We start from the raw sequence: 12,661 nt of genomic DNA on the forward strand, positions 1-12,661 counted from the left end.
GGCCCTTTTACTGACAGTAGCCTACGGTTTTCTGTTGAGGCATGCCTTCACTTTATAAACTCCATAAGAGCCGTATTTGTGATATTTGAGTCATGACACGTGAAAGGGGCACAAAGGTTGTTTGTTCTGCTCATCTGTTGATTTCAAAGTTTTTATGACACAAACGTAAAACACTTTGAGACGTTAAAGTGTGCTTGTGCCAACTTTCTTGGAAACATTTCTTGGTTTAATAATGTATCTTAATGACATTCGTGTCTAAACACTTTCATTGCCAAGTTATAGTATTTTTTGTGTGCAGTACATACCACAGCCTTGGGATGGCACTGCAGAGTAACAGCTCTACCTTTATCATCAAACATGCAGCCTGGCAAGATTATGTAAAATGGAAATCTTTAGTTCAAAGTTCTATCATCAAAGTTGTGTGGAGGAGAAACTGTGGTTTGACGTAACAGATAGAAATCGTTGAACTTATCAAATCAATTCTTGTTTTTAATATCTAAAGCCATTTCTTTTTAAGACTCATTCGTACTACACTGTAAGGTTGTTTAAGAACATAGCTGGCATAAACATGCCCCTGCACACTGAGAGCAGACCGCATGCAGGCATGCACAACCCTTCGCTTCCTGCTGCTCAAGACTGTGGTTCTCTTCTAAACAATAGGTGCAAAGACTGACAGGAAACACCTCAGTCAAGATGCTTTTGTCAGCTTCTACAAATACAAAGATGACCTTGTTTTTTCTCCTGAGTTTATTTAAAAGAACATAACTGATGTCCATAAATCACAAGGGACAGTTAATCCCCCAAAAATAGAGATTTTTCTCACTTTCATGTTGCTCCAAACCTGTATGACTATGAACACAAAAGAAGAATGTTGATAACCAAACTACTGTGATTCCCATTGACTTACAGTTAAAGTCAATGGGAACTGAAACTGTTTGGTTAATCAACTTTCTTCACAAGAAGTGTTCCACATAAGAAACTCAAACAGGTTTGGAATGACAGTTTTCATTTTTGGGTCTTCATTATCTCTTTAAGCAACAGTATATATTTACAAAGTTACACAACATTTATGTTCCAAGTCATAAATACGTATTTTGTTCGGAATTTTCAACAAAAAATGACATCAAACTCTGGTACCATTAATAAAGCTTCTTTGAAGCTTCTTCTTTCGTTCTGATTGTGATCACATTTGTAATAAGCTCGACTGATAAAGTTCCAGTAAGTGTGAGTGGAAATGGATGCGTGCGCCACCCAGCTGTGTTCCCCCTCCCACTCATACACTCCTCTGTCATTTTTCCCTCCAGTCGTTTTCTCTTTTATGTCCGCCAGGAGCGCGTCCACACAGGAAACTGTGACATCTTTGTCTCTAGCACCCACTCTGGAAGAACAGCGCAGTGAGTCAGTGCGTGCGTCCGGGAACTTCATCCGACGCCGCTTTCAGTTTTTATGCAGAAATTCACGAATGAAAAAAGGCGCTAAGATGCGTTTTGGTTAATTTTCCACGTCTGGGTCACGAAAAATGAGTTTCTAGGTTTCTGTAAAGTGTTTTATCCCATATCACGGCATCAAGAGTCCAAAGTCATTCAAACACTCGCCCTCCAAGATTCACGTCAGTCTTCCAATCATGTGTCCCAGAGCTGACAGCAGTCCTCACATTCCTCCGTCATGTAGAGGTATGAGTTAATGGCCTCCTTCAGGCCTTCGCTCACTATGGAGTCCTCTGCACCCTCTTTTCTCTGCCCGAAGATCATGGAGCTGCGAAGAAAACTCGTTTAGAAACTGCTCTACTAGTTTTTGAAAAGACGTATTACTAGTGTTTCATTAAAGAGATCCTCAAGTTGTTCCAAACCTGTACGCATTTCTTTATTCTGTTGAACACAAGAGATATTTCGAAGAATGTAACTAAACATTTGATGGTAGCCAATGACTTCCACAGTATGGAACAAAATATAACGGAAGTCAATGGCAACGTTCTTCAAAATATATTTAGCGTTAAACAGATGGGGAAAAAACTCGTACAGGTTGGAACAACTTGAGGGTGAGTAAATGATGAGCGAATTTCCATTTTGGGTGATCTGTTGAAAGTCATTTCATTTTGTGACTGGATGCATTTGACGCACCTGTCTACATCTTTCCAGTTTATAGTAGGCCTCTTCACGGCAATCGGAGGCGGGCCGGTGACCACAGGAACGTTGTTGGATCCAATGATGTAGCATGGCTCCCCCAGAGTGCAGCACAGCCCGTCCGATACTTCTGAGGGACAGTTCACATTTAAACTCCGCCCACAACACATACACATTTCTGCACATTCAACCAAAATGTGTTTATTTTAGCATGTTGCTGTGTGGTAGCTAATGAGTTTTGGGTGGTTGCCAGTATTATTTACATAACCGCGCACTACATAATCAACCGCTTTAGTTTGGTTTCTGATGATACACCAGTGGTCTTTGACTACTGACACTGGATAGAGCATAACGTTTGTTAGCTGTGGAATTACCCTATTCACAGCAATTATTTTTATTTTTTTTGTTGCCCACAATTTATTCCACCACTGAAAATGATCTAAAATGAAACAGGTCTTTATAGGCACTGGCATGAAGTGGAGTCCACCTCTCGTGTGAGTACATGATTTAAACATTTCCTCAAAACTATTAGTATCATGTATGTCATTAGCATCAAGCACAAACCCAGCAACATCACATACAATCACTGGGTGCCAGTAATGAGTTACTGGCTGTATCTGTGTGTGTGTGTGTGTACTATTATTGTGTGCTATTAGTTCTGAGAGGGTCCTGAAGGTGAGTCCAGGAGAGATGTAGACCCAGCCGTTCTCGATGCAGCTGATACGGTAGTGTTTGACAGAAGCGCGTTCATGCGAGCTGCTCCTAAGCACTGACAGAGTGTGGTTACCTGAGTTAAAAAAAACAAAACAAATATACATTAATACAGACTGGATTTGTTCTGGGTAGTTTCCTGGGTGTTGCTATGCAGTTATTTAGGTTTCTGAAATGCTGCTATTTGATTGCGAAAACATTTCTATGCAAGTGTTAAGTAGGGCTGAAATGATTAGTCGATATTAACAACGCTGACAATAAAAAAAAATTCGACAAATATTTTTGTTGTTGATTAGTCATTTGTTATATTATACTTATTTTTACCCCAGCGTAATATTGTTTTTTGAAAAGTGTGGTGTTGTGATTAGTGTTATTTCTTAAGTTATTCAAACTATTAATAAGTTTCAGCGAATGTAAGCAAAGAACATTTACATTGTCAAAGAACATGACTGACTTCAGTCTAGCGCAAGTTTAAGCGCTCTCCAAAAACTCCCCTTATAATCAGTAAAGCTGTCTATACACGGTTTGATGAATGAATACATACATCTGCACTTTGTTGTTTATGATGAGAGAATCCACGTGAGACCTGATTTCAGTCAGCGAGCATGTGCACTGAACAAAGACTAATCTGAACGCCTCTGATTGGCCATTGCATTCATGAGCTCAACACACTCGTGTCTACAAGCGGAAACTGAGGATAGAGGATAGTGCGGATATTACATCATTGATAGGCGACAATGACCAGAGAGGAGTCATTATTTAAAATCGGAATTTCTCTGGATTTACAAATCCTTGGGAACTTCTGGGATAACTGCATGAAATATATAATCACACTGTGCAAGTAGTTTTTGGATAATTTATTATACATATCTTACATATTGTGCCTTTAACAAACTATTAACGATGACTTTTGCCTCAATAAACTCCTAAATTGCTGCTTATTAAAACTTAGTAATGTCGATGTTAAGTTTTGGTATTGGGTAGTATTAGGGATGCATGCTAATAAAAGCAACTAGTTAACATTGAGAATTGTTCCCTACACTTAAGTGTTACCAAAATCAACGATTACTACCTGGGTAGGTCTCGCTCTCTCTGATAAGGAAGGATCCGGGCTGATTATGGGGGAGCATCAGCAGTTCCTCTGCTTTCTGTTTGCTGAGACCGACAAACTGCCACCTGCACGAACACACACACACACACAGAGATGAGTGACAGAGCCGAGGGAAAAGTAGTAGGTAGAGTCAGAGCATCATGTGATGAGAGGTACAGTACATCCCCGCGAGCCCACTCTACAGAAACTAAAACTGTCTTCATCACCGCCTCTGGAGGAATAACGATGATGTCACTTACGGAACACACTCCGCCAGACCACCTGACCGTGGGTGTGATGTCATGACTGTACACACTGTACGCACACTCTAAACCAAGAAAAAGAGGCGATTTTCAAAGTTCAGCTCACCTGTTGTACACTTTGGCGGTGTAATTGCTGGGGATGTAGCTCTCATTTCCCGTTGCTGATGAACTGACTTTCCACCACTCTCCCTCACTGTAACACACATTATATCATCAGATAATCAGCCCGATCAGCTTATGATGAGGAGCCACTGAGCAACAGCAGTACACTTACTCTGACAAAATGTTGAGCCTCTCTCCCACTCTGATGGCGCAGTCACCCGGTCCTCTGGACGGATAGTCGTACAGGGACACCACCACGAATCTACCGCCATCTGCACACAGATCAAAACATCCCCTTTAGTCCAGCTGGTTCAGCATATTATAATATATGACGAGAGCTCATCGACAAGACACATGATTAAAAATGTCATTAAAAAAAGTTGTCAACATTTGTAGTGAAAATTATATGTGCAATTTTAAAATGTAAAAAAGTATGATTTACCATTTAATTTAGTTTTAATGCACATAATTTAACAGTATTATTATTATTTTTGGTAAGCTAAAATATAAGCCACCTTACAATTGATGGTGGAAAACAATTAAATGGCTTTTCCAAAAGTCTTTGAATAAGATTTCATTTTTTGCATTTTAATTTTAGTTAAAAGTAATTTTGTTAGAGCTTTTTTCGTCCTTTATTAGTGTCTTTTTAAATGTCTATCTACTTTTATTATTTAGTTTGAGTTATTTTAGCACATAAACCAAATGAAAATGTATATTTCATTCCAAGTAATGGATTTCTTTTATGGTTTCAGTTTTAGTTTTTGATAATAACACTGTTATATTTTTGTTTTAAATCAGATATTTTATTGATATAGCACTGGTTCCTACATTTTACACTTGACGTTTTATCATGTATGTATGACTCTGTGCAAGTGTATATACTGTATGAGTATTATTATGGTGGTTATCAGTATATTTTAATGTAAAAATCAGATTTTAGTAGTTGAAGTGATTTAATTGATGTATTAATATTTTATCAGTTCATAAAATATACAGCTGCCATTCTGTAATACCTAAGAACTAATGATAATACCCAAGTCGTATATATTTTTTTTTACAGTGAAATTCTTAAAAAACTCAGCAAACAAGATATTTTTTACAGTCTGTTTTTTACAGAATATCATTCAGATTAAATTCTTACCCTGTACTATGAGCGCTAGTTAATGACCTCTAAATGCTACAGCTGCAACAGTTAATAAAACATGGCTGTGAATCCATACACACATCTGAATGAGCTTCACTGTTAGACTTATTTGCATTTAGAGCTGCATTTCTAAAATCACCTCATGCATATATAAAGTGCTGAACTCACCCATGGTCAACGGGTCAGTGCCTTCCTCCGTGTCCAAGAGAACAGCATGTGCGCCTGATCCACGGCGGTCTTTACTTGGCCGACTGCCCATGCTGCTCTGGAGAGTTCAGGCACACAGTGCTGATGGGAACCACAATCTAAAAACAGAAGAGTGAGATTTCTTTGGTACTGAATCTGTTCTTCTTTAAAGTAACCCCCCCCCAAATCTGATGTACAATTTGATCATGCCATGGCTTTCTTTTGTCACACTTTGAACGTAAGGAGGAAGGATGCTGACAAACCACTTGTGTACTTTGATGAAAAACTTTCCATCCGCACTTTCAGTATCACGCACTTATTTACCTTGGTTAAAAAAGGAGTTGCCATTCTAAAAATAGATCTGGTAAAACGCTGAGAACATTCTACTATTTTCTATCATGCTCAGTTACATCACAACAGTACAAGCCGCAGTTATACACAGCACGCAATACACGTGCGCCTGAGTAATAAACATATACAGAAAAAAAATCAATAGATTAAAATGATTCAGTATGCAAATAACAGGTCAATATTACAAGCTTCGATGAAACGATTATATAATGTGACTCATGTTCTCATATGACTCTGATGAAGCGACTGTAAAGTTCAGCAGTCTTCCATTGTGTTCCCACGGGGTCGATATGAAAAATGATCACTGTAAACCATTTAAAGGAAATCAGCTGCTTTGATGAACTTGATAGTCTGATCAAAACAAGCTACATATTTTCCGAGAACATTTATGCGTAATGGTTTTTTCATGTGCTAAAATACCATCAAGACATACAACAATCTTTTTTTTTAGTATTTCTACATCTATACTCTTATTGCATGTTATTACATTGTAATAACACTTTATTACATTGTAATAACCCTGTAATTTAATTGCTGCTATTAACAAGTTCAGTGAACACACATGATGTCACCAGGGCTATGATTTCAACATGATTTCAGAAGCCTACTGTTCTATTAGCTTTCATTAGTGATCTTCGAGGGGTATTTTTCCATATCATATTGTAATGCAGTGGCACTGGCCCCACAGCTATATGACATTATTATGGAGCAGATGGTCACCTGGTAACACAGATGGGTCTCACTAGGTTATCAGGGTCTCCAGGTCCAAATTACAGACCTCATACCCCGGGCACCAAAATAACACATGCGCAGCTGATTAAAATGTGCTACATATGAACACGGCTATACTGGTGTACATCATTCAGGCACGATCACACGCAAACTAACAGCTAAACAGCAGCCATTTAAAGACATATTCTACATTTCTGAATAATGTTTAATGTTATATTGCATTAAAAAACAAAAATAAATGACTTGTAGATTATTAGAGATTGTTGTAGATTATTTTACAGGATATCAGTCCTTCTACTTCAAATTTTTATTTCAGTGTTACTTGCTGTTTCTTTGAAATTATTTGTGAAATTTACTTGCAATTTCTGAGTGAAAATGGTCTCACCACCAACATATTTTTTTCTCAGTGTATGGAGATAAGGCACATTTGGTCAAAGATTAGAGCAAGGTTACCAACTTCCTGTTGCGACTTGAGCGTCAAATATCTTTTTCTCAATGCTTAAACTATTCAATACGTCTTTAAGAGTTCTCAAGTCTGAATTATAAACTAATTGCTAGAAAGGTTGTTCGAAAGTTTCATAACAAACACATTTTAATAATCATAGCAAACACATCTCACAACGAAAATGTCTTTGAAATGCCTTTGAAGCAAGCGCACGCTTTTCAAGCTGATTCTGACTTTGATTCAAGATTCAAGATTACGACTTTGAAGTTTAGAGCTCCTTGTTTCAACATTACACACATATATACTTTTAGACCAGTCACATAACACACAGTATTTTAAAATATTTTCCTTAAGAAAATGTTAAAATTGTCTTTATTCCAACCAAAAAATAGTATTTTAATTACTATAAATCAATATTCACATGTGAACATTAAACATTACTTTGTATTATAATATTGTGCAAGGTGCTTTCGATAAACCTCACAGCTTTCGATAGATTTCGATGCACTCTGCAAAGCTCACAGAAATATGGAAATTTGGAGAAATTTTGTTAATGTCTTTTTGTTACTTAGTGGTCCTCAGGCTAGCAATGATGACAATCCTTATTCGTGAGCACAATCCTTAACTGCACATCTGCTTTTGAATGTGCAACAGCCTGAAAACTCAGATAGCCAACTATTTGGAGTGATTTCCGTAAAGATCAGAGGCTTGTTTTCTTGAGGTGCTGAGAAGTTGAGCTCAGTTGCAGGTGAAGTGTCACTGCGGGATGCTGCTGTGGTCGTCTCAGTGTCTTAGCATTGCACACAGAGGCAGGCAGCTTTATTTACTAGATACTTGTAGTTTCCTGTGACGAACAGGTCTAACTGTCACTCCTTTGCTGACGCACAGATGCCTGAGAGAAGGAACAGACTGGAGAAGGTGTTTTGAAAGATCAAACTGTAAACAACACAGATGTTAGTGGAGATGTCATGATGTCATGGGCTCACTGATGCAGTAATACAGACACCAACGGAAGCAGCTTCAGAAATTTCAGGAAGGTTTCAGAAAGGTTCAGAAACTGCCTAGTGCTAGTTTTAATTTCACATATTCCCAAATGCACCAAAACCAATTGCAACAGCAATAACTGCCATGGAAACTAAATCATTAGATCAGATACAGAGATAGAGATGGACAGTTTCACAGAATTTTGCATGTTAGGCATTTAAGGTACGTTTACACAACAATGATTGTGAAAAAAAAAACAACAGAAAAACTTTTCTTTTTGTTTTTGAAAAGTTTTGCGTACAGACGGCAATGCCATTAAAACGATCCCCATTCACATGGATCCGTGAAAATGACGAAAAACGCTGTATTATGCATGCCTGGTCAGTAGATGGCGATGTCACTGTAAAGAAACACTATACACCTGCGCACTAGGGCTGTCAAAATGGCTAAAAAACTACATTTGAATTTTATACTTAAATATTAGCAATATTCAAATAATATTCAAATTCAATAGCCATAATTTCAGTTTAGGGGGGAAAAACTTTTGGCTTTTCTCCTGAGGCCACAAGAGGGTGCATCGAGCAAAATATTACCAATGTACGTTTATTCAATGGAATAAAATAACATGACTGTGTGTGAAAAGTATGCATGATTAAAATAATGTTAATAAGCCAAATATTGTGTGTGAAAAGTATGCATAAACATCACATATGTATGCATATTTTAATACAAAGGGTCAAAGCCAATAACACAAGGTACTTTTTTTTTCATTTAAAACCGCCAGTTTTTTTTAAAGTTGAACTTGCATTAATTTTGCATGGCGAGTGCACTGGTGATAGCTTTATATGTGGAATATTTTGTGATTATTGTTTCTTTGAGAACGGCTTGGTTTCAGTTTTGATGTAAACAAGATCTTCTCCTCATTGATGTTGTCTTTTTCTGAACAACAAAAACATTACAATGCGATGACACTTACATCACATCTCATGCGCAACTGATAAGGCTGCCTTAATGCACACCTAAAATTTCAATGCAAAAACACGTTGCATTCGAATTTTAGGTGTGCGTTAAGGCAGCCTTGTGTGGGTTTTTATTTTAAATTTGACGAACATTCGAAATTCACATTTTTATTTGACACTGTATTCACAAATACGCATAAACTTGCAGTTTTCAAAGTTTTGCATTTTCAGGCTCCCAAAACACCATTGTCGTTTAAATGAATGGCCCAAATGCATAAAATGTTTGCTGTTTTTATTTGAAAACTGTGTTTGTTAAAGTGATGTCACTGAAAATGTTCCAGTGCTAATTCCCATGACAAAAGGACTGAGTTAATTATAGTTTTAGTAGGCTGTCATCCTAGCAAGTTACCAAAGTTCACCATGTGCCAATTTCAGACGAAGCAAATCAGCAAATCTGTACGGTAAGTGAAAATGACAAACATATAAGTTGAGTTGATCTAGTTGAATGATTTTGCACATCATATGGAAAGACGACACAAATCTCTTATCGACTGATCCTCTCTACTGTGGTCAATGTTGTGTTAAGTACTTAAAGTGTGTATGCCACAGTTTCTATAAATAGCTTTCAGATGTGTCATCTCTGACCACATGCAATCAATACAACCTTTAAACTTGCGTTTGATCGGAAACTTTCACAGCTGGCTGAGGTGACAGAAAAACTGTGATGGGTAGTGCACAGAATTGCATGTTGATCTTGCAGTGCATGAAGTGCTTGGAAGCAATTTGGGTCACATTATACTTTGTTTTTCCCTGAGGTACAATTATAATATTAGTAAAGGTTTTATTGGCCCCAAAACAGGTTTAGTATTCTTTGACTGTTTTCTACATTCGCTTAGCTCTTCAAAGGCACCCAAAAATGAACAAGCTGTTATTTCCTCAATTTCATGTCATTTCACAACTAGTATGACTTTCTTCTACAGAACACAAAAGAAGATATGAGGTGGTTTTTCAGGCAATTCGAAAAAGTAATATATATCGCAAAACTGCAATGGAAACAGTTTCTCTCAATCAGGTCACATGATCATTCTGTAATGTACTATAACCTTCAAGAAACACCTCATACTAGGTTGTGCTCAAGTTTAAGGGCTTTCATTGCCATTAATGCTTGGATAACCCCTTATGCTGTGGCGCATTGCGGCTTGGGCTATTCTTTTTCCAGTTGTTTTTTTTCGATTTCAGTTTAGGTAGTTTTTTTTTTCACCCTCAGTCTTTTCAGTTTTATAATCAGTTTTTTTTTTTTTTTTTTTTTTTTTTTTTTTTTAAATCAGAGGTGTTCATATAAGATTCCCCTGATTTTAGAATTTATTTCTAAAATAATATTCATATGAAGTTTTTTTCTCTTTACCCCACTGTATTTTCTTTTGAAAAATGATCAAATTAGTGCAATTACAACTGTTATTTGAACACGCTACAGATCTTAGCTTCAGATACTGACTTGTTTTGGTGTAGCTGATTTCCCAAGCACAGGCTGTGAAAAAATAATTTATATGAACTTAAGTGTAAATCTAAGCAAAGTCTTTGCAATTAGGGGTTTCTGGTCTAAAACTCTCCATGTAAACAGAATCAGATTGATTAAATTCAATCAAACTGAATTAACCATTTGCAGAAATATCTTAACATAATTAATACTAATATAAATGACTATAGTACACTTTAATGCTAAATGCTTAATGCTAACTACATGCTAATCAGTAGATTTTATTCTAGAAAGACTAAAAATGGCAGACACCTATGGAATGCCTCATGTGCATTCACAAACGTAACATTTCACATTTCTTATTGTACAAAAAGTACACTACCCATGAAGTGTCTTGCCTTAAAATCAACTTAGCAAATAAAAACAGATACCATTTTTATTTACAACTACTTTATTTCAATATTCATACAAATCAATACACTCAGCAGACAGTATGCAGTACAGCGCCCCCTAAATGCTTGGAGGACAAAGCACAAAGCATTATCACAAACTCACTCAAGGCGGCGGTACAGTCAGCAATCAACAGGGAATTGCCATCCATTGAAATAACAAAGACCAAGAACAATAAAACTACAGAAACTTACAGAGCTGTCAAAATAATAAGAAGTTATTGGAACATCAGCCTGTTGTACGGAAAGAATGGAGAATCTTAAGCCAAAAGCATACAGATCATTTACCAGTTACTACTGTACAGTGCATTTAGAGGAATCATGCTGTTTTATACCTCTAGATGCCCTATATGGTAAATATAACTGTTATTTGAACAGGCTACAGATCTTAGCTTCAGTTACTGGCTTGTTTTGGTGTAGCTGATCTCCCAAGCACAGGCTGTGAAAAAATAATTTACATGAACTTAAGTGCAAATCTAAGCAAAGTCTTTGCAATTAGGGGTTTCTGGTCTAAAACTCTCCATGTAAACAGAATCAGATTGATTAAATTCAATCAAACTGAATTAACCATTTGCAGAAATATCTTAATATAATTAATACTAATATAAATGTCTATTGTACACTTTAAATAGGGACATGCTAAATCAGTAGATTTTATTCAAGGCTACAACTGGCAGTCAATTAAAATCATACCATAATAGCCAATGACATACAGTGAAAGCAGTAGAAACCCTCTAAAAGAGACAATGCAGTCTAGAAAATTAAGTACTGAAGAAAAAATTAAATAAGTAGGAAATGAAGTAGTTTGGTCATCTCTGTAGGAAACACAAGGGGCAGGAAGACCTTAGAGAGAGCAAGAGAGGGAACGAAAACTCTCCTGCTACAGACGACAATACCCTCCAAATGTTCAATATACAACAGCCTCCAGCAAAATATATATAAGCATATTGAGAATGGAAATTAATCTCCAATGGACGACAAATATAAAAGAATGGAGTAATAAAGTAGTAAGCCAATTAAATTCAGGTAAAAACATCAGCGAAAGATTAGTATGCTTGCATGCAGTGGAAAAATATTCCAATATGTAAAATACATGGTTTACTAGACATCAAACAATGCATCCCTTCATTAGACCAGCGCTCCCTGGCCACTAGAGAACAAACAGAATGAAAGACAAAGACGGAGTGGAAACAAAACCCCAAAGTGGACAGAAAGCCGCCTGAGGTGCAGAGGTTCAACAAGCTGATGATCCCAGGTCAAATGGTGGCTTGATTCTGGGTGCTTTAGCAGGACACCTCCATGGTTTGTGGTCTGTTCTGGTTGTCGTGGACCGGGCCGCCGGTGGCGCCCTCCATCTGTGAACTGGTATGTGTGCGGCTGCGTGAGCTGTCTGCCGAGCCCATGCTGGAGGCAGAGTGAGTGCGAGATCGAGCCAATCGGGTCATACTGGCAGTGGGCACTGAGAGAGAGAAGAGAGAAATCGAATGGAGGTGAAAACATGTATGCACTAATGCTGCTGCTGCTTTTGACTGTTGGGACGATCCTGAGTGAGGGGTATGTGCTTCACAGGATAGTCAGATTTGCACTCTCAGCATTCGGATCCAAACATATGAAGATCCAAGAGAGGGAGAATAATGAGTCTCCT

General features: G+C 37.4%; 1 protein-coding gene and 1 pseudogene across 1 annotated transcript; both read right to left on the minus strand.

Annotated features, from left to right (window-relative positions):
* Window positions 1–729: 729 nt before the first annotated feature.
* Window positions 730–8,470, minus strand: sla2b (Src like adaptor 2b). Its single transcript, XM_042751523.1, has 8 exons — window positions 7,720–8,470; window positions 5,602–5,742; window positions 4,462–4,561; window positions 4,294–4,380; window positions 3,907–4,010; window positions 2,761–2,910; window positions 2,121–2,253; window positions 730–1,755 (listed from the first exon to the last, which is right to left on the minus strand). Exons 2-8 carry the CDS (start codon window positions 5,690–5,692, stop codon window positions 1,623–1,625), a joined length of 798 nt encoding a protein of 265 aa, XP_042607457.1. The 5' UTR covers window positions 5,693–5,742; window positions 7,720–8,470; the 3' UTR covers window positions 730–1,622.
* A 2,530-nt stretch (window positions 8,471–11,000) lies between these two features.
* Window positions 11,001–12,661, minus strand: part of LOC109068014 — a 68,291-nt pseudogene continuing 66,630 nt past the window's right edge.

The sequence above is a fragment of the Cyprinus carpio genome, chromosome B23, assembly GCF_018340385.1.
Source record: "Cyprinus carpio isolate SPL01 chromosome B23, ASM1834038v1, whole genome shotgun sequence".
Lineage (NCBI taxonomy): Eukaryota > Metazoa > Chordata > Actinopteri > Cypriniformes > Cyprinidae > Cyprinus > Cyprinus carpio.

Excerpts from the sequence above, each read along its gene's own strand:
- sla2b (XM_042751523.1), bottom strand. The coding sequence starts at position 5,692 with ATGGGCAGTCGGCCAAGTAAAGACCGCCGTGGATCAGGCGCACATGCT. Across the intron at positions 4,011-4,293 it reads ACCGCCAAAGTGTACAACAG|GTGGCAGTTTGTCGGTCTCA; the intron begins GTGAGCTGAACT and ends GTGTTCGTGCAG. Across the intron at positions 2,254-2,760 it reads ACTAATAGCACACAATAATA|AAGTATCGGACGGGCTGTGC; the intron begins GTACACACACAC and ends ACTGTCCCTCAG.